This window comes from Cricetulus griseus, chromosome 3 (genome assembly GCF_003668045.3).
Source record: "Cricetulus griseus strain 17A/GY chromosome 3, alternate assembly CriGri-PICRH-1.0, whole genome shotgun sequence".
NCBI classification, from domain to species: domain Eukaryota; kingdom Metazoa; phylum Chordata; class Mammalia; order Rodentia; family Cricetidae; genus Cricetulus; species Cricetulus griseus.
Genome location: NC_048596.1, coordinates 60,312,960 through 60,335,947, shown reverse-complemented (window position 1 = coordinate 60,335,947; position 22,988 = coordinate 60,312,960). Strand labels below are relative to the sequence as shown.

At 43.0% G+C, this 22,988-nt stretch overlaps 1 protein-coding gene across 5 annotated transcripts in view; it reads right to left on the bottom strand.

The window, feature by feature from the left end:
* The window catches only part of Sirt3 (sirtuin 3), a 25,020-nt gene extending 2,032 nt beyond the window's left edge, over positions 1 to 22,988 (bottom strand). The window contains exons 1-6 of one of the 5 annotated variants that reach the window (XM_027409032.2): positions 22,891 to 22,961; positions 14,882 to 14,996; positions 13,822 to 14,013; positions 13,512 to 13,744; positions 12,310 to 12,410; positions 2,190 to 2,351 (exon numbers count right to left, since the gene is read on the bottom strand). In XM_027409032.2, coding sequence (XP_027264833.2) covers positions 2,190 to 2,351; positions 12,310 to 12,410; positions 13,512 to 13,744; positions 13,822 to 14,013; positions 14,882 to 14,996; positions 22,891 to 22,945 — 858 coding nt within the window. In that variant the 5' untranslated portion in view covers positions 22,946 to 22,961. Of the gene's footprint in view, positions 1 to 2,189; positions 2,352 to 12,309; positions 12,411 to 13,511; positions 13,745 to 13,821; positions 14,014 to 14,369; positions 14,471 to 14,881; positions 14,997 to 22,890 lie in introns of those variants that run through there. The other 4 variants (XM_027409033.2, XM_027409035.2, XM_027409034.2 and 1 more) reach the window with 4 other exon arrangements.

Below are 22,988 nucleotides of genomic sequence, written 5' to 3'. Positions count from 1 at the left end.
GTCCACTCTGTGACCTGAGCCCTGCACTGATGTAGAAAAGCAAACACCATTTACCATCCTGCTACCGTCCCACCACCTGAGTCCCCCTCAGTCTCCTAAAGGGCAATGCTGCTCTTATAGCTCTGCACTGAGAATAACAGTGTAGGAAATGTATAGGTTAAGGGGGTGATACCAAGCCTGGCTCCTACTTAAGAGGAAAAAGGTCAGTCCTCATCTTTTACTAAAGAAGTTTCTAATGTAATATGGATTTAAATGTAAACAAAACAGTTGATAAGCAGGTGTGGTAGTGGCACACCTGTAATCCCAGCAGTCAGAGGTGGAGACAGGAGGGTCAGGTGTTCAAGGTCATCCTCAGCTACATAGCAAGTTTAAGGTTAGCTGGAGCTACATAAGATCCTCACCTCAAAAAAAAGCAAAATAAGGGACTAGAAAGATAGTTCAGCAATTAAGAGCATTTGCTGTTCTTGTAGAAGACTTAAGGTTTGGTTCCCAACACCCACATGGCAGCTCACAAGTGTCTGTAACACAAGAGCTTACCACTTTGTTTCTGAAGGCGTCTGCCACCTGGTCTGGAAGACCTCTTTCCCATCTACAGGATACCTCCCTTGTGCTCAGTGTACCAACACAAACCCGCGCTTCTCCCCACACTCTGTCTTTCCTCCCAGTCTGTGTGTTCTGCTTTCAAGCATCTTCCTTCCACCTGCTCTGTCCACTCTGGGTAACCTTTCCATGGGTACCAGGCACACATGGTATGTATACATTTATACAGGCAAAGCTCATACACATAAAATAAAATGTTTTTAGATAAGCAAAACATCTCAAAAACCCTCAATAATAGTTCTAAAGACAAGGGAAGGCCATGATAGCTCAATGGGTAAGGAATTTGCCACCAAACCTGACAGCCTTGAGTTTGATCCCCAGGACCCACATGGTAGAAGGAGAGAAATGACTCCCACAAATTGTCCTCTGGCATACTCATACACATAAGCAATTTTTTAAATGGTTCTAAAAAGACATCAGTGCTTATAGGTAAGGATAGGGAAAGATGGTTAAGACATAACTGAGACACAGGAAAGAGTGATCATCAGCACTACCACACTGATATCTACATAAAACTACTATGAGAAACATTTATAGTGTAACACTTTATACATATTATGTTGCTATATATAACACAAAGGGGGCTGGAGAGATGGCTCAGAAGTTAAGAGCACTGACTGCTCTTCCAGAGGTCCTGAGTTCAATTCCCAGCAACCACATGGTGGCTCACAACCATCCATTAAGAGATCTGGTGCACTCTTCTGGTGTGCAGATATACATGGAAGCAGAATGTTGAATACATGATAAATAAATTATTTTAAAAATATATATAACACAGAGAAAAATGGGTGATACAATAGTCATCCCAATGACCATGGCCTCATTGCTGGCCACTATGGAGTACCCTGCCAAACCTTAAGTGGAAGCCCTTACCTTTTGTTATTGAGACCTACTAACAAGGCCACATTTACAATGTGACCCCTTCCCAACCCACACCACAATATTCACTCGTATATTTCCCCTTTTGCACACCACACCTAATGGTGTCTCAGTTTTAAATCTCACTTTAGTGATCTAAAGCACTAAGACTGGCCTGGCTCACATCACACAATAATAGGAACAGGCTGAGTGCACTCTGCCCATTGGCCTCCTGAACAGAGAGCTTTATGGCCTTTCTCCCCTGTGGCTGCATACAGTTGGGCCCCAGCCCATGGTTTTAGCTCTTTAGACCTTTTGGAAATTTCCTGGCATTCAAATTCAGATGCAGATCAACTCCTTGTACACCTCCAATGGTCATTGCCCAGGACACGCATACCCACATGCAGACCCCAACTCCACTGGTCCTCTGACTGCACCCTAATCCTGCAAAACTGATGAGGCGGCAGCCAACCTTCTCCCACCAAAGGTCACTACAGGACTGCCATCTGCTCTTCATCCCAAGTACAGCTCTGTGGCTGGAGCAGTCCCTTCAGTCCTGCCTCAAAGCTAACCTTTTACCATACCTTTAAGCCTCCTACACAGCCATTGCTCCCAAACCCTTGGATGTCACTACCATTGACTACTCACCTGAAAAGGTGGCACCATCAACCAGGCCCTACCCCTCCATGCTCTCCACCTTCCCACCCATCCTCGAATGCCTTTCAACAAACCTCCAGGGAGGTCCCAAGAATGAGTAGCAGGTCTGCCAGGGCAAAATCAGCCACATGTAGTAAGAACCTTGCAGGCAGCGGCTCCCCAAAGAACACAATGTCAGGTTTCACAACTCCAGTACAGACAGGGCAGCAGGGCACCCTGTCTGCCATCACATCAGCCTGGGGATCAGAGGGGAAGAACCAAGGACGGTGACTTTAAAAGGAGGAAAAGGCAACTGTTTCTCAAGGAAATTCTGAACATGTCCAAAAGCTGAACTGTAATGGACCCCATGTGGCTTTAGCAATTTTGTCAACTGTTTCTTATAACCTTCAAAATTGGGAGGGGGGGTTGAAATATTTCAAATCAAGTCCTAGACATCGCCCAGTTTTACCCACAAATTCTCCTGTAGGTTCCACCCAGAATGATGGCAGCCCTCACACCATGTTTTGTGGGTATCCTGCACACAGTGAGAAAGCCAGCATAAGCCTGTCCCCTGTTTGAGCTGAAGAGACCAGGGTGCTGCTTCCGCCTAGAAGGCATTCAGGTCAGCTTCAGCTCACTGCTGGCATTGTCAGGAGTGACCATAGCTGCCAAAGACTGCCTCCTTACAGGATAAGGTAAAGTAGATGACAATTACTGATAACTACACCTAGACCATGTCTCATGCCAAGTAGAAAAGGAGGCAGTGTTACTTTCTGATAAGGCACACCCTTGTAAAATAAATCTTTATAGCTAACCTGAGCACATTTTAGTGGAATAAATTCAGCAAGAATGAGTATAAACAACTGCCAAAATATGTCAGAAATTATCAGCTACAAATCGTAAAACTATATGGTGTTTAAATTAACAGGAAAAAATGACCAGCTTGAAATGTCTATTAAAAATATTAAAACTTTAACTGTCGTGGATTTAAAAAAAAAAAAGAGCCAAATAGAACTTGTAGAAGTAAAAAAAAAAAAGCGAAAGTAAAATTCAAAATGAAAGGACTTTATTCACTGTAACAGAATAAGGTATTGATGAGTTTGAAACCTATCAGAAGAAATTACCCAGAATGCAACACAAGCAGTAGCAATGCACACTGCAGAGTACCCAGGACTGTCAGAGAGAAGGTGGGATACTCATCTACTCAGAGTACCGTATAGAGCAGGAGGAAATGGGCAGGAGGAAAAGGGCAGAAATGATGGACATCTGAAGAGGGAATGGCTGGGGATTACCCTGCAATGATAAAGTCCTATGCATTTCAAGCAGAATAAATAAAAGGGGATCCATATGGAAACACAACCCAGTGAAATTCTTGAAGAAAACATCTGAAAACTATGCAGAAAACAAGATTAGCAAATGGATTCAGAACAGCCAATACAACATGGAAGAAGGAAAGTAAAGTCAGAGACCTCCCAGATATTAAGACTCTAAAGCCAAAGGTACCAAGACTGCTGAGCTGGATAGAGAATAAAGAGGTCAGTGAAAGAGAAGAGAGCTCAAAACTGACTCGAGCATCATCAGCTGGTCTCTAACTAAAGAACAGAAGCAATTCAGTAGACAATGTTATTTTTAACACATATACTGGAACACACATCCACATGCCACAGGATGAACCTAGACAGACTTACATGCTTCATAAAAATTAAAGGGGAAGCTGGGCAGTGGTGGTGCACGCCTTTAATCCCAGCTCTTGGGAGGCAGAAGCAGGAGGATCTCTGAGTTTGAGGCCAGCCTGGTCTACAGAGTGAATTCCGGGACAGACTCTAAAGCCACAGAGAAACACTGTCTTGAAAACAAACAAACAAAAAAATTAAAGTGGATCAGAGACCTACATGTAAAGAGAAAAACTTCTAGAAGCTAGAAGGATACCTAGATGATCTCCAGTATGGCAATGAATTTTTAGACTCAGAACCAAAGCAAACCCATGAAAGAAACAAGGAATGATGTGATACCAAAATTAAGGGTTTCTAGTCTGAGAAAGAATGAGGAGAAAAGCCACGGACTGGGAAAAAAACTAACAGAAGATAATGAACTATTAACTAAAATATACAGAAGATAATGAACTATTAACTAAAATATACAAAGAACTCTTTTATTACATTTTTAATTATTTTGTGTATATGGGGCTGGGTGCCCATGGGACAGTTAGCATGGGAAACTCGGAACAACCTGTAGGTTTTCTAAGAAATGGTTTTCTCCCTTAGCATCTGAGTCCCAAGGATGGAACTCACAATGTCAAGCTTGGCAGCAAGCACCTTCACCTTCTGTACTTTGAATAAACAATGACCTCCACAGGGTACTTGAACACCTGGTCCCTAGCTGGTGGTGCTCTTTGGGGGAAGTTCAGGGGGTGCAGGCTGGCTAGCGGAAGTGTGTCAGTGGGGATAGGCTGTGAGAGCTGTATCCTCACCCTAGCTCCACTGTGCTCTCTCTGCTTCATGCTTGCCCTTGAAGACGTGAGCTCTCAGCTTCCTATTCCTGTGCCACGTGTCCCCACCATGATAGACTCTTGTCCCTCTGAAACCATAAGCAAAATCAAACACTTTTTTTTAATGGCTTTGGTCACAGTATTTTATCACAGCAAAAGAAAAGTAAGTAATATACCTGCTGAGCCATCCTGCTAACTCTGCAATGAACTCTTAAAGCTCATTGTTGTGGGATATTTGTATACTGTGTGAAGCTGTATTGCTGTGATTGGCATAATAAAAAGCTGAACAGCCAATAGCTAGGCAGGAGGTATAGGAGGGTTTTTTTGGACAGAGAGAGAAAGGAGGAATGGGGTGGGGGGGCCAAGGAGATTAGGAGGAAACAGTATGGGTGGTATAGAACATAGATTAATAGAAATGGGTTAATTTCAGTTATAAGAGCTGGTTAAAAGCAAGCCTAGGCCAGGTGATGGTAGTGCACACCTTTAATCCCAGCACTTGGGAGGCAGAGGCTGTCGGGGATCTCTGTGAGTTCAAGACCAGCCTAATCTACAAGAGCTAGTTCCAGGACAGCCTCCAAAGCCACAGAGAAACCCTGTCTCGGGGGGGGAAAAAAAAAAGGCCTAAACTAAAGTCAAGTTTTCATAATTAATAAGTCTACATGTCATTATTTGTGAGCTGGTGGCTCAAAGAAAAATCTGACTACAACTCAACAATAAAAATCAGTTTTAGAGGCTGGAGAGATGGCTCAGTGGCTAGGAGCAATGGCTGCTCTTCCAAAGGACCTGGGTTCAATTCACAGCACCCACATGGTAGCTCACAACTGTAATTCCAGTTCTAAGGGATCTGACACCCTCGCATAGACACACATGCAGGCAAAACACCAATGCACATAAAATATTTTTTAAAAGGAATCAATTTTGAAAATAGCAAAATACAGTACATGCCTTTAATCCCAGCACTCGAGGCAGAAGCAGGCAGATCTCTGAGTTTGAGGCCAGCGTGGTATACAGAGCAAGTTCCAGGACAGCCAGGGCTACACAGAGAAACCTGTCTCAAAGAAACAAAAAACAAAATACAAACACAAAAAGAAAATAGTAAAATACAGGGACACCTCCCCAAAGAAAAAAAGTTGACAAATGACCGCTTGAGAAGATGTTCGCCATTAAAGACCACCAAGGAAATGCAAATTAAAGCAATGTGATATCACTGCACACCAGAACAGATATCTAACCCAGATCCTGAGCATGGGTAACAAAAGACACCGATGAGGACATGGAACGGTAGGTTCCAGCTGCTGTTTGTAATACACAATATCATAGCCACTTTAGAAGCCAGTGGGTGGTGTGTGTGTGTGTGTGTGTGTATGGTGTTGGGAATTTAACCCAGAACCTCATATGAGCTACTCAAGCTCTCTAAGTTATATCCACTACATATACCACTAAGCTATAGATAGCCCTCGTTCTGTGCTTCTTACAAAACCAAAAACTGATCCAAAAACTGTTTCTGATATTTACCAAAGAACTTGAAAACTTTTGTCCACATAAAACCTGCATAGAACAATTCATATCCTTGAATTGAAGCACTCATATCGCTAGCAGAATGGATAAACATGGTACATTTAGACAAATTGGACATTACTCAGAAGGAATTAGAAGTCAGCTGCCAGACCAGGAAAATATGTGGAAGAAACAAATCCACACTTCTAAGTGAAAGAAGACAATATGAAAAGCTGCACACTGTATGATCCCAACTTTATGACACTCTAGAGAAGACTGAACAGTAAGAAAGTAAATCAGAATTGCTAGGCATTGGAGCAGATGAAGGATAAGCAGAACACAAAGGAGACTGGCAGGAGCACTGTGGATGATACCACAATGATGGATACTTGTCTTTACACATTTATCCAAACCCATCCAATATACCACACTAAAGTTACTGCGGACTCTGGGAAGAGTGTTGTCAATGTGGGTTCATCAGCTACAGGGTTACTGACTTTGGTGTAATGTTGAAAGTGAAGGAAGCTGTGTGTGTAAAAGTATATAGGTATATGGTAACTATCTGTACTTTCTACTTAATTTTTATAAAGCTATAAAAAATAAAGTTGATTTAAAAAACAAAACAAAAACTTATCTCCAAAGACTACGCATTGAGGACTTAACCCCTAGCCTGTGGGACTACTGGAAGGGGGTAGAGCCTGTACTGGGAAGGGGTAGGTCTAGCTAGAGTCTCAGGTCGTATGTGAAGGGACAAGACACCAAGTATCCAGCACAAGACACCCCAAGACCAAGTTCTCAACACAAATGAGATTTATTTACCCAGAAGGACAAAGAACAGGGACTAAGAGACAAAGACAGGAAACAGAGGATAAAGGTTCTCAGAAGAGAGGGAGAAAGGGAAGGGATATTTGTCCCAAAGGGACAAAGAATTGCCTCTGGAAAGAGAGAAGACAGGTGTGGCCCATAGGCAAATGGCACTTTATAAAGGTAAAAGAGGAAACCCTATGTTAGGATGAGTTAGCTTGTTTTGATTGGGCATGTTAATTAGGACAGCCAAAAGGGGGCTCTGATTGCTGGACTTCAATACTTTGATAGCTGGACTTTAGCAGTCAGCCTCAGGGAGAGGAAGTGGCCAAATAAGGATATAGATCTTGGTGACTAGCTTTAGGAATATAATCTAGCAGTTTTTAGCAAGGCAGATGGAATAGGGAAGGGCAAGGCCTGCCAGAGCCATGTTTGACATGCTTGGGCTGGCTAGAGTCCCTTAAATATGGAACATGCCCCAGACTCCTTCCTCTTCCTTTTTTCTTTTCCTTCCTAACCATGGGGGGAGCAATTTTGTACCAGATACTCTCACATCATGATTTGTCACCTTGCCACAGGCCCAAGATGGACCAGTAGACATGGACCACAATCTCTAAAGCTGGAATCCAAGATGAACCTCTTCATTATTTCAGGTATTTCTTGCAGTGACAGAAAGCTGACATGATCATCTTAAAACTCACTAAAATTCATATTTCATGGGCTGGAGAAATGGCCTGGTGCTTAAGAGCACTTGTTGCTCTTATGTAGGTGGCTCACAACCATTTGTAACTCTAGTTCCAGGGGATGCAATGTCTTCTTCTAACCTCTGTGGGCACACATGGTACACATACATACACGCATGTAAACACATATACACATATAATCTACGTATATACATATATGCATGAAATAAAGAATCTTAATTCATATTTCCTGACTTTAAAACTTGTTACAAGCTACAGTAACTAAAGCACGTAATATTGGCATAAAAAATACATATAGATTAGTAGAACAGAAAAGAGCCCCCACAAACAAATCCTTACATTTTTTAAATGACATCAAACCTATTGTGTGGGGGAAAGTATAATTTCATCCACTATGGTAGCAGGGCATAGTGGTACCTTCCTTTAATCCCAGACTTTAGGAGGCAGAGGAAAGTGGATCTCTGTAAATTCAAGGCCATCCTGGTCTACATAGCAAGTTCCAAGCCAGCCAGGGCAACATAGCAAGACATTGTCACAAAAGGAATTGAGGGGAGTCTGTGAGGGAAGGTGGAGAGATAGAGAAGTTAAAAGCACTGGCTGTTCTTTTTTAATATGACCTCGATTCGATTCCCAGTGCCCAGGTAGTGACTCACAACCTGTCTGTAATACCCTCTTCTAGCCTCCTTGGGCACCATACACACACATAGGGCACAGATATATGTGTGGGTAAAACATCCACATGCATAAGGTAAATAATAATATAAAATTTTAAGTGCTGAAAAAAGTGGATAGCCACATGGAAAAGAATGAATGTTGTCTCCACAAAAAAAAAAAAAAAAAAAAAAGAATGAATGAATGTTGTCCAGGAAGAAAGTCACGGTTGATGACAGCATGGATTGTGAGCCTTTAAATGGAATGTGGCTTTGTAAAGCCAGCTGTCAGCCATGTCTGAAAATGAACTATGGACTGAGGCTGCTTGCACTCATCAGTACACGCAGACCTCATGAACTATGCCAAACCATGGCTTCATCATGAGACAGCTTGACCTTTGCACACCAGTCACAATCCCAAATTAACCCCCTGAGATTAAGCTGTCAAAACAGCCACCATCATATGGACATTCTGGACTTCCTTAAATGTCTTTGAGACCACAACATTAATAAGCTCCAAATAAATGTAATTCTTTGTTACAAACTAGACTGACTTTACCCTGTCTGACAAGTTGGAACAATGTGTGTGTGTGTGTGTGTATGTGTGTGTGTGTGTGTGTGTGTGTGTGTGTGTGTGTGTGTGTTTGTGTGTGCGTGTGTGTGTGTGTGTGTGTGTGTGTGTGTGTGTGTGTGTGTGTCATTGACAAAAAATTAATTCAAAATGGGTCAAATTCATAAATGTAAGAGCTGAAACATCTAAACCCTTAGAAGAAAACATGAAAAAAGCTATAACTGCCAAAAGCATAACCAACAAAAGGAAAAATAGCCTGACAGCATTAAAGCTACAAAGTTCTATGCATGGTGGACAATGTCAGTAGAGGAATAGCAGTGCAGGAGACAATAGGTAAGAATGTAAATGGTACAGCCTCTGTGAAAAAAAATTCAAAAAAAAAAAATGAAGAGGTTTACTACAGGATACAATTTCACACCTAGGAATACAATGAAAAGACTTGAAAGCAGGGTCTCACGGAGATACCTCACATTCATATTCTCAATAACCAAAAGGTAGGAGCAACCAAAGAATACAACAACAAATGAATATAAGTGTAAAACACTCCGGACTATAGAATGGAATATTATCAAACCTTAAAAAGGAAAGTCTGACACACACTATGGGGTGGCAAAATCTGAAGAAATTACACTCTGCAACAAGCCAGTCACAAAAGGACAGGTACTGAATGACTCTATGATCCAGTTCATAGGTGACAATAGAAGGATCATTACCACAGGCTCAGGGAAAGCTGATGTTTAATAGCTATGAGGTTGGTTTCTGCTTGGTGTGATAAAGATTGTTCTGGAAATGAATTGCAGTAATGGCTACAGAACTTAATACCTTGGAACTACACTTAAAAATTATAAAAATGGGGACTGAAGAGGTGGCTCAGTGGTTAAGAACACTTGCTCTTGCAGAAAACATGGGTTCAATTCCCAGAACCAAATAGCAGCTCACAGCTGTCTGTAACTCCATTCTCAGGGCATCTAATGCCTTCTTCTGACTTCTACAGGCTACTGCACTCATGTGTTACAGCACATAATACATTCAGGTACACACACACACACACACACACACACACACACACACACACACGAAATAAATATTTTAAAAATGAAACATCTTAAGCCAGGCGTTGGTGGCGCATGCCTTTAATCCCAGCACTCGGGAGGCAGAGGCAGGTGGATCTCTGTGAGTTCGAGACCAGCCTGGTCTCCAAGAGCTAGTTCCAGTACAGCCTCCAAAGCCACAGAAAAACCCTGTCTCGAAAAACCAAAAGAAAAAAAATGAAACATCTTAAAGATCTTTATTTGAGGGGCTTTTTTTGAGAGAGAGAGAGGGAGAGAGAGACAGAGAGACAGAGAAAGCACTTCACTATGTAGTCTAGGTTAGCCCTGAGCTCACAATCCCCCATATGCTAGCCCTTGAATGCTAGAATTACAAGTATGCACCATATCTCAGCTGGGAAAAATATTTGAAATGTAAACAAAAATATATGTACATACTAGCTATTACTAAAAGAACACAAAGATATTATATAGCTTTGGTCACAGCACTCTTTAATGCCGGGCAGAAGCAACTTAAGGAATGAACATTATTGCTACTCACAGTTTGAGAGGGATTTCAGTTCATCATGGTCCCAGGATTAGCTCTATGGTAGTTTGAAGGGATGCAGATCGGTTCAAACTCAAGTTGTCAAGCCTGCCTGGTGGCAGACAACTTAACTGCTAAGCCACCTTTCCAGCCCTAATGTTTTGCTATCCATCTGCTGCTTCTATCTACCGATGTACTTGCTATTTGTTCTTTCTCTTTTGCTTGCTCCATGCTTATCAGACTCACTTACTGAAAACAGAAAGCACAGCTGCTATAAATGACTCTCTGGACCTTTCAGAATAGTAGTGTGGACATGGACCCACACATGTACACACGCACGGGGAAGTGGGCAGCAGATGCTGAGCACCTTCTTCAGTCACTCTCCACCATACATATGTGTGTGCTTGTGTGTTTTGAGACAGGGTATCTCTATCTAGTCCTGGCTATCCTGGAGCTCAATAATGTAGACCAAGCTGGTCTTGAACTCACAGAGATCTACCTGCCTCTGCCTCTGCCTCTGCACCTCTCTGTCTCTCTGTCTCTTGCCTCTGCCAAGTGCTAGGTTTAAAGGCATGCACCACCATGCCTGGCTCAATCTTATATTTTTAGATAAGGTCTCACCACCTGCAGCTCACCAGTTAGGCTAGGCTGGCTGGTCAATGAGCTCCACAGATACACCTGTCTCCACCCCCTCTACCCAGGGGTTACATACATGTAATACTACAATGCCCAACTTTTACAAGGGTGCTGGGGATCTGAATACAGGTCTTTGGGCTTAGCAGAGCTAGTCTAGCTATCAGCTTGTTCTAGGAATCTGAGATTCCAGGTGGGCTGTCACACCCAGCATTTATATGGCTAACAATTATCTACTGAGCCATTTCCCTATACCCTACTGTATTATTTTTAATAGCAAAAATTATAAATAGTAAAAGTGCCTCATAATAAGTAACAAAAGGACTAAACAGGGTTCAGATGTCAATGCAAGACACCCATTAAACTGCACAGGAATGTAGAGAATTTAGGAAAGAAAACTTCATATGATTCAATGAAATAATTTTAATATTTAATATTTAATTAAATTATACTTAATTATATTAAATTATATTTAATAATTTTAATATTTAATATCTAGATAGATAGATAGATACCTACATCATGTTTATATGTACATATATCTTTTGTTTTAAAAACCCAGAGCATTACATTATCCACCAAATCATGGAAGGTAAGCAAAAGGGATTGGTTAAAGGGAGATCCATTTTTTTTCCTTTTCTAGGGGGAAGGGGATTTGAAACTGTGTAGCTCTGGCTGTCCTGGAACTCACTATGTAGACCAGGCTGGCCTCAAACTCACAGAAATCTGCCTGTGTCTCTCTTTCCCAAGTGCAGGGATTAAAGGCGTGTGCCACCATGTTTGGCTTGGGAGATTTTTTTCCCCCCTGTATTTTTCTGACCTGCATTTTGTGGGTGGAGGGAGTAGTGGGGGCGAAATCCCAAGCATTCTATCATTGAGCTGCATCCTCAGCTGGCCTTAGTTCTTTTACAAGTATGTGGTAATTTTTAATTAAAAATAAAGGAGCCAAGCATGGCAGAGCACATCCTTAACCCCAACAGAAGCAGACGGATCTCTATGAGTTCTAGGCCAGCCTGGTCTAAATAGTGAGACCCTGTCTCAACAAACAAACAAACAAACAAACAAAGGCCAGGCATGGTGACATGTATGTGTAATCCCAGCAGTGGGAAGGCAGAAACAGGTGGATCCCTAGGGTTCCCTGGCCAAGCAGTCTAGATAACTTGGTGAGTTTCAGACCACTGTGAGCACCCTGTTTCAAAAACAAGCAAATAAACAAATACAAAATACCTCTCTTATAGATCCTCCATCCCCCAGAACTGCAGAAGGCAGAGACCATTTCATGAGGTAACTCACCCTGAAGTCCTCCCCCGGGAAGGACCTTCGACAGACGGTGCAGGTAGCTGATGCAAAGGACCCATGAGCTTCAACCAGCTTGGAGACAGGGATGCCAGACGCTGAAATTCAAAGGAAAGCTCAGTGTTGCAGCCTCTGTGATGGCTATTCACGCACACAAGCACAACTTCTGGGCTTACAAAACTAGGTTTCAAAAAGACCGTGTGGCTGGTAAGTGAACAGAAAGCAACTTCTCAGTCAGGTGTGGTGGCTCATACCTGTAATCCTAGCTGAGGATAAAGAACTGAGAGTTCCAAGACAACAGAGTTAGTAAATTCAAGGCCAGAATGGACAATAACAGAACATTTTCAATAACAACAAAAGATTTCTCATGAAGTTCAGTGCTGCTATTTGGTTCCTACCTCCACCTCCCCCCAACCTGTCCTCCTGTTGGGGAAAAGGTAGCCTAGGTGGGGGTAGCCACTGCTGTTTCTGTGCTTCCTGAGCTGTAGATTCCTTCTTAGAGGAATCCTGTCCTTTGAGTAAGATGCCACCTTTCTTTAGACCACAGCACCCCCACAGACAACAGAGTGGCTGCTGTTCACTGACTACTGCCATGGACGCATACTGCACCTTGGGGACACATCGGCAAATTCTCCCTCACTGCTGCTGTCACTGTGTGAAACAGAACCAAGACATGTCTGACTGACCTGGACAACACTGAGATGTGGGCGGTCCTTCAGCATAACGGCCTGAGCTCTGCTTTCACAAGGCTGTATCTTCCAGATACCCAGAGATATTTAGACACTGTTTCTATATTAACGCTATGATGTGGGGGATCTGCCTGAAAACAATCTGAGGGTGAAAGAGGGGATGGGGAAAAACAGAGAACAAAGCCAGGCCATGTGTCAGTAATGGAAACTGAGGGAAAGGACATAAGGGTTCCTTAGGAGGGAGGGAGACACAGAGGAAAGGAAAAAGAGAAGAAGAGGGGAGAGGGGAGGAGGAAGACAGAGAGATCCACTCCAGATTCAAAATAATATGACCTTTAGTTCCATCCAAAACTCCAACAACCCAGAAGGTGTGTGGGAGGCAGGCCTACAGAGAGGTTTCAGCTGTAGTCTCAAACACAGACTCAGTAAAGACGTGAAGCTGCCTGGCAACAGTCCCATAGGCAGCCCTCATTAGAAACAGGCACAGACATGCAAGGAGAAGAGGCTCACCTCTCTCAAGTCCATCAATGTTCTGTGTGTAGAGCCGCAGAAGCAGTTCCTTGTCGTGAAGCAATCGAAGGAAGTAGTGAGTGACATTAGGCCTATAGTGCCCAGGGTACAGCTCCTTGGCCAAGGTGAAGAAGGGCTTGGGGTTGTGAAAGAAAAAGCCAAGTTCAAAGATGGCCTCAGGGTACGGGATGTCATACTGCTGAAGGTTGCTGTAGAGACCACTTCCCGGGGATCTGTCGAGACAGAAGGGGAAGGCTGAGCCCTGCAGAAAAGAGTGGGGGGAATGATATCAGAGGGAACTGCACTGTACCTGAAGTCCGGGATGCCACTGGGTGTGCTGATGCCAGCCCCCACCATGACCACGACCCTCCTGCAGGCTCTGGTACGAAGCAGCTCAGCTACATCCTTCAGAGAGAGCTTCACCTTCTCACTGTTGCCCCCACATCCAAAGCTGCCTGAGGCGCCCACAGAGAGGGATATGGGCCTTCTCCCACCTGTAATACTGACAGCAAGAGCACAAAGAAAGGCAGCAGGTGGCAATCAGTCTTACGCTAGCAAGAGTAACCGTGCTGTACTCTTCTCACCGTCAAAGGTGGGCACGCACTTCTCCCTAGTACCACCCAAACAATCGCTTCCTCGCCATGCATAACTACCAACTAAAGCAGAAAGCCATCTTGTATCAGAATTGAGATTTATTTGGGGGCAAAGAATTTCTGTTTGACAGATACTGTGTGCATCAGGGAAGCACCACCACAGCTTGGATGCTCTGGAAAGGCCACTGCTGGGACAATTCTGTAGGCTGACTAAGGAATTAGACCGTTAAGAGTTGGACTGTTGCAGATCAAGAGCTAAACTTACCTTGGGCTATCTTCAGACCCTTGGATAGGACACCAACATCCTTTTGATTATGAAGGAAGACCTTTGGAATGCATTGACTTCAAAGAACACAAGCTTCCACTAAATCATCAAGAGCTAAAGATGTCATTAAGTAGTATCTGAAACCTATAGCAGAGATTTACTGCTTGGCTGTAACCTACCTACCTGATGTCCCCACCAATATATTCAGTAAATACACTAATTTCTGACTGTTTTGTGCTCTGTGGCCAAAAGTTTGTATAACTCCTTCCATGAGAGAGATTTTACTTGGGGTAACCCTAAGCCGTGTTCCCAGGGCATGGTCTCTCATACTGAGCTCAGAATAAACCATGCCTTATTCCCTTTGAAGCAAGAGCTGTGCTTTGTGTCAACAGTATAGGCACTCAATGTGAGACACACACCCCCCCCCAGGGATGATCCAGTCTCTTAGAGGAGTTATCAGGATCAGCACCAGGTGCCAGATGGGGCCTTCTGTTCCCAACTATCTGTATCACCTTCTTGGATAGAGTCCTCCCTGGAGTCTAGAGTCTGGACCTGCTTTTGTTTGACTGATGGTCCACTCGCTTATCTGAGCATTGTCCTGGGTAGCCTCTGGCTGTTGTGGAACATCTGTAATATAGCATTCATCAGAATCTTTGCTTCCCAGTATTCACGCTTTTTCTCCCAGAACTCCTGCCTTTTTTATTCGTCTCTGACTCTGGCTTATTGCAAACTAGCCCCTTTTAGTTTAGAAATCTTATGAAGGCCTAATCATAAAGATGGTGAAGATAAGAGGCACTTGTTCTCCCTAGTCCATCAATCAGGGTGGAGGTATCAAGGAGGAACTCCCCAAGAAATGCAGCAACCTCACAGAGAAGCCTAAGACAACTTACTTCGTTCCTGGGTTAGAAGTTGGCTCAACTGGGGAGACACACATAAGAGTTTATCACCCCATGTCCTGAGCTCCCTCACGTTCCTACAAGCACACAGGATAAGCCCAAAATACAGTGGGAGGAACTGACTGGTGAGAACCAAGGGAGCTGTTCCATAAGTGCACTTAACACTTAGTCCAAACGCATACCGTACCAGCAGGCAGAGCAGGTTACAGCTCTCAGGAGCAAAGACACCAATATGGAAAGTCTTTGGAGAAACCCTGCCAGTTGGTACTCCAGCTATTCTTACATTGGATAATTATCTAGTTCAAATAGCAACTATTTGAAAAAATGGGGACACTTAATATTTCTAAATTGTTTTTCTTTTGTATACAAAACTAGAAGTACTAGGTAACAGAAAAGAAAAATGGACAAACTAAATTAGAATGTCAAAGCATCTAAGAGGAGAAATGATTTAAATTGCTGATTTCTATGAAATAAAAGTTTGGAAATGGACAAAACTTTTTAACAGATGTTAAAGGAAGAAATAAACAATAAACCTTTAGAGATTTGTTAGAAATTAAAGACAACCTCTGAGGAATCTAACTTCCCTCCACTATAGCCTCTTTTCTCCTTCCTGACTTTGCCTCTTCTTTTTGTTTGTTTGTTTTTTGAGACAGGGTTCCCCTGGCTGTCCTGGAACTTTCTCTGTAGACCAGGCTGGCCTTGAACTCACGGAGATCCATCTATCTCTGCCTCCCAAGTTCTGGGATTAAAGGCATATGCCACCACTGCCTGGTGCCTCTTCTTTATCACCCTATCCTGTCTTAGCCAGTAATCTCCAAGAGGAAGAAAATTCTGTATCACAGCCAGTGAGGCAGTGCATCCCTTTAATCCCAGTGCTTGCAAGGCAGAGGCAGACCTCTGCTATTTCTAGGCCAGCCTTGTCTACACAGAAGCTAAAAGCAAAAACAAAACAAAACAAAAATTCTGTATCAAAGAAAAAGATTGTTATAACCTCTGTGGTAGATTGAATAATAAGGCCTCCATAGGCAAATATATTTGAATGCTTAGTTATCAGGAAGCGGCACTTCTTGAGACAGATTAGGAAATGGGCCTTATTGGAAGAAGTGTGTCACTGGGGGTGGACTTTGACGTTTCAAAAGCCCATGCCAGGCCCAGTCTCTGTGTGTGTGTGTTTTCAGGTCAGGATGAAACTCTCAGCTACTTCTCTAGCATCATTCTTGCTTGCACACTGCCATGTTCCCTACCATAATGATAATGGACTAAGCTCTGAAACTGTAAGCCAGCCTCAATTAAATTCTTTCCTTTATAAGAGTTGCCATGGTCATGCTTTCACTTCACAGGAATAGAACAATTACTAAGACAGCTCTTTTAGGATAAAGCCTACGTGCAAAGGACAATTGGGGAAAAGGTGGGTAGAGTTCTTCGACTCACATCACAAAACAGTGCCCAGAATCCAGAAATAGACCCACACATAATGATTTGATTTGCAACAAGCAAGGTATCCAGTGCTTTTCAATGGGGAAAGGTCTGTTGTGTTGCTGCTGTTGTATATTCAAATGCTGGAATAATTAGATGTCAATATGAGAAAACAATAACATTTGACACCCTCCTTCGCCACAAACAAATACTGATTTGAAATAAGCTCAGTACACTGGCACATCCTGTAATCATGGCTACTTAGGAGGCTGAGGCAGGAGGCCACTTAAGACAGAGTTCAAAACCATCCCTAGCAATACGGCAAAATCACATCTCAAAAGATAATGCATCATAGTACAGAACCATAAGATTTCTAAGAAAAATCACAGAGGAATATTTTTATGACCTTGGGATTGCAAAGAATTGCCAACTCTATAAGAAAATAACAATAAAGTATAGCACCCTCAAAAAAAAAAAAAAAGATAAAAAGATGTAGCCTAGAGGAAGAAAACCTGGGATGGAGAATTTGTGATGAAGGGTTTCCATATATATATACGATCTTATTTTCCATAACAACCCCAATTCCCTCTCCCTCCCAGCCACCCATGCTCCCCACTAACCCCCCATCCCATCCCCCATCCACTCCACAGGGAGGGTGAGGCCTTCCACGAGAGATCATCAAAAATCTGTCAAGTCATTTGGGGCAGGGCCTAGGCCCTCCCCGGTCTATCTAGACTAAGAGAGTATCCCTCCATGGGGAATGGGCTCCTGAAGTCCATTCATGTACTAAGTAAGGATACATCCCAGTTCCACTGCTTGAGGCCCCATATACTGCCCAGGCCTCCTAACTGACACCCACGTTTGGGGGCCTGGTTTGGTCCCTGACTTCAAGCTCTACTATAGAGATATAGTAATGAAAACAGCTTGGTATTGGCACAAAACAGGCAGGCAGACCAATGGAATCGAATTGAAGACCCTGATATCAATCCACACACCTATGAACACCTAATTTTTGACAAAGAAGCTAAAACTTTACAAAGGAAAAAAGAAAGCATCTTCAACAAATGGTGCTGGCATAACTGAATGTGGACATGCAGAAGATTGCAGATAGATCCTTATTGCCATGCACAAAACTTAAGTCTAAATGGATCAAAGACCTCAACATAAATCCAGCCATACTGAACCTCTTAGAAGAGAAAGTGGGAGGCACCCTTGTACGAATTGGTACAGAAGAACACTTCCTGAACATAATGCCAGTAGCATAGACACTGAGATTGACAATTAATAAATGGGACCTCCTGAAACTAAGCTTCTGTAAGGCAAAAGACACAGTCAACAAGACAAAACAACAGCCCACAGAATGGGAAAAGATCTTCACCCCACATCTGACAAAAAACTCAAGAAGCAAGTCACCAAAACACCAAATAATTCAATTAAAAAGTGGGGTACAGAACTAAACAGGGAATTCTCAAAAGAGGAATCTGAAATGGCTGAAAGACACTTAAGTGCTCAACAGCCTTAGCCATCAAGGAAATGCAAATCAAAACAACTCTGAGATACCATCTTGCTCCTGTCAGAATGGCTAAAATCAAAAACAATGACAGTTTATGCTGGAGAGGATGTGGAGAAAGAGGAACACTCTACTGCTGGTGGGAGTGCCAACTTGTACAACTACTTTGGAAATCAGTTTCTCAGGAAAATGGGAATCAGTCTACCTCAAGATCCAGCAATTCCACTCTTAGGCATATACCCAAAAGATGCACATTCATACAACAAGGACATCTGTTCAACTACTGATGAAGAATTTCAGATCCTTATTGCCTAATTCAGTTACTGATGAGGCAGATGGACAGTTTCATTTGGCAGATGGAGGAAAAGCCTCCTTTGAAGACAGATGCTAAGAATGCCTGTTGACAACAAGGAAGTCACTCTGCTGTAGTATCAAAGATATTCCAACAAAGATGTGATAGATATCATGAAGCTTAAAGAACATTAAAAGCTCAGACTTTATACCATTATATAATCAGGATAAAAATGAGGTTCTAGGAAGGACTCCAGAAAGAAACATCCATACCATGAGAGCTAGGGGTACTGCTGCAGACAGCTCATCAGGGCAGCTTCCGAGACTCAGCAGCCAAATCTACACAATCAAACAAGGCCACGGAATCCAGAAAATCAGGGCTGTCCCCACACAGCTCTAAAGGGGTCTAGGATCACCTTTAAATGCCAGAAAATAGTAAGAGGAGTATGAACTCATTTTTTCAAAGGAAGAGTCTACAGAAGGCAATGGACAAGTGATAGGCTTCAGTGATGCCTCAGGAGGGTTTTCACTCAGGAAAAATGTGAGTTTAATAATCGCAGCACGCAGGGGGAAGAGGCAGGTGGATCTCTATAAGTTAGAGGCCACTCAGGGGACAGGGGAGCCAGGTGTGGTTAATCCCAGTACTCAGGAGATAAAAGGCAGGCAGATCTCTGAGAATTCAAGGCTAACCTGGTTTACATAGTGAGTTCCAGGACATCCAGGGCTATGTAGAGAGACCCCGGCTGAAAAAAAAAAAAAAAGGCCAAAAACAAACAAAAAAAGTTGTAAGAATCAAAACTTTAAGAAAAATGATTTTATCACCAGGTTCTACAACCAAAAACTGAGAAATTACTGAGGCAGAGGGGTGGATCTGTGTGAGTTCAGGGTCAGCCTAGCTGACATAGGGAATTTCAGGATAGTCAGGCCTACACAGTGAGACCCTGTCTCACAGATATATAAAAAAATTAAAACATATCTTACATAAATAAGAGAGAGCATTAGTGCATTAATGTATTAAGAGCTATTATAAACTGAATGGGGCAAAGCACCGAAATCCCTACCAAGTATTAAAATGTATATAAGCTCTAAGTAAGGAATAAAGAGCAAAAACAGTCACTAAGAAGCCTTGGGTTTGGGGTTCAGAGGGGACATTATTAACATCATGAAAAGACATGAGGAAGGGGCTCTGAGAGAATTCTGGCCCATGAAGCATGCAAGGAAAACACCCATACACATAAAACACATAAACTTTTTTAAATGATAAAAAGAGTAGAAAGTAATTGAGACTTCCTATATCAATCTATGGCCTCCATATACTATGGTACATACACACACATGTACCCCCACACACACACACATGAATGCACACATGCACAAGAAAAGCAATATAAACAGCACAGAGCCTGCAACCTGGCCCGAAAATGCCCCCACCAAAGCTTGCAGCCCGAGAAACACTGGGCACTGCAGCTTCACAAGGCCCTGGAAGTTTTCTGAGTCTACAGCCTTCACTCAGGACTCTCTTGATATCTAACAAAGCAGCAATGTCTCCATCACCATGGCAATCTGCCCTGAATTCAGGACCATCAGCCTCACACTGAGAGCTGAGACACTGGGCCAATTCTCCCATCAGATGGCCCTAATGACCAGGATAGAGGCCTCTCCAATCAGATGGTGGAACAGATTAAACATCAAATTGGCCCTCCCCAAATAAATGGCTAAAGTTAATACAGCCATAAAGCAGGCAACTAAGAGTATGTCTTTTACTCATAATACAATCAAGAATAAAGATGCTAACAGTACATCTTCAGACAGGGCAGTTCAGAGCCTCTCTTCTAGCAGGATGATACCAATACAGGGTTTACTCTTTGTCACTGCCTTTGCTCCTTACAAAACTGACTTCTCATCATGCCACCTGCTTTCCCAGAAGCTCTCCTCACACCATTGCCATTCTAGTGACAGTTCTAATCCTTCATTTTAGCCAAACAAAAGGCTTGTTTGTTTTCATGTCCTAAATCCTAGTGATTCTAAGTAACCCTGTCCCAACCAGCATATTCTGCCTGAGAAGCATGGTCTCCTCTTGGGAGTATCATAATCCCACAAGGTCAAATGTTTGCTGAACCCTAAGGATAATCACTGACCCTCCTCTTAAAGGCAACAGTGCTGGCTCCCTCTCCTATTAGGGTGTCTATCAGCTCTCTCCTCTGTGCACCTGCAGTACACAGCTGCCCTATCCACACAGTGTTCAGTTATCCAGGGACTTGTGTGCCAACAGCAAGCCAGGAGTAACCCTGCAGCACCCTGAGCCTCAGCTGACAAGCTCAAAGCAAGGAGGCCAAAGATGACTTTTGTTTTGTTGCTGTTGCTGGTGGTGTTTTGTTGTTCTGGGGGTGAAGAGGCAAGAGCTTTCTCCCAGAATTACATCCCAACTCCTAATTCTTAGTCTGATTTGGAGGAACCTATGTTTATAAACCTCTCACCAGAGTGTACAGAACAACAACAAACAGGAGAAAGACCTCAGCTCCTCCCACACTGCAGAGATGGGCTTCTAAAGAAGGTCCTTCTGTATCACAGTAGGGTATAAACGCACTTTACCAAGGTCCCTCTGCTGAGCCAAGGCAGTGAAACCCTCCAAGGAGCTCCCAGTGAAAACAATAAAGAATGAGGAAAAGAAAGCTCTGGCTCCAAACCCACATCCCTCCCATCAAATACCCGAATCTCACATAGCACCTAGGACGGTTCTTGCCCTAACATTTGCTGAACTCCTCTTAAATACAAACCATATGAGAATACAAAAGGGTCAAGAGAAAAGTTGTGACCATTGCTGAGTGCCTGACAACTGCCAGATATCCACGTCAGGGCACATAAGGGACATTTCTTAGTCACCTGCCCACAAAAAAAAAAAAAAAAGTTTGCAAAGTCACTGACAATATCTAAAACAGATTTAAGGTATAACTTAAAGTACATTTACATGGTATAGAAAGCTCCTGGGATGAAGACACCAGAGGCTGGCATTAAGTAATGTCTGAGATACTATAAAGAGACAAAGGATGAAGTCACCTACGAGTCCCAAAATCTAAAATCAAGAGCAGAAGAAATACAAGGCCTGATCAGGTTTGATCCTCAGCACCAAAAGAAAAAGGGAAAGGAAAAGAAAAAGAAAAAGAAAAAAGAAAAAACAAACAAACTTGTACATCATATTGGTAAACTGCTGTGTGTTGTTTGAGCTACTGAAAAGCTGGCTTTGGGGGCTGGGCTGACAACTCCCATTTCTGACCCATGTTGGTCTCAAAGTCCAAGGTCTGGATGGGCTGGCTCCCCCAACTGTGTGATAGGAAGGGAAAGGAACAGCAAAACAACCCAAGAGTAAAAGCACTGCCCATGAGAACAGCTAGAAGGTGATCCAATTCCAGGAGGTTCCTATCATTTATCCCAGCATGTAAAAGTGCCTACAGAGGAATCTCAGACACCAAGGAAAAGCTCATCTGGGAACTCCAGTTGACTATCTGAACTTCCTCTGTCGGTTTTTGTTGGATGCAGCAAGTGTCCAACTTGATATTGTCTCTCTCTCTCTGTTGCTATTTGTTCCTTTACTGAAAAACTTCAGCAAACGGGGCACTCTTTTCTGCCCTCGACTCTCTTTACTGGAAGCTCCACCTGGCTACCTTAAAGGGGTTTCCTCAGTAGATTTCTACTGGATTTTTTAAAAATATCCAATGTGATGATTTCTCTCTCTTAATAAACTCACTCATTTGAAACTGAAAATAAGCCTATCATAGACCATTCTCAGGACTATACAAAACATATTACTATTCTGCAGACAGTATGACTGTTAGTGAAACTTTAAACTCACAACCTTCATGGGGGACAATTAAAACATAAATAACAGCTGGATGTGGTGGCACATGACTAATCTCAGCAGCTGGAGTTGGAAGGAGGAGGATCGGGAGTTCAAGGTCATCCTCCTTCATACTGCCAGCTGGAGGCAGGTATCGACTAGGAGACCCAGTCTCAAAACAACACAAACCACATAACTTTACACAAGGCAGTAGGTCTACTGGGAATTCATGCTCAAAATGGGGTGCAAACAAAGTTATTCAAAACGTCGTTATTTGCAATAATACGAGATTAGAAACTATTTCGATAAGGAAATGGTGACATAAAGTATGAGACATCCATACAAGGAACTTCCACAGAACAGTTCAAAGACTGTGCTGCAATGGAAATAGCTACATTAAAAAAAAAAAAAAATCTTTAAAGAGATGAGGTACTGATGAGGCCGGTCAGTCGAGCTTTGTGGAAGAGCGCACCTGCCAGCTTCTCACTACCGCAATTGCTTTCCGCTGCCCGCCCCTAAAACACCTCTGACAGCCTATCTGAGGGACCCCGTGGCTTCCCCGCCGTGGCTCACCTCCCGGGCCCCACAGTCTGAGCGCGGCCAAAGCCAGTCGACCGCTCAGCGCCATGATGCTCTGCTGGGAGACGGCACCTAGAGGGTCAAGTGCCATC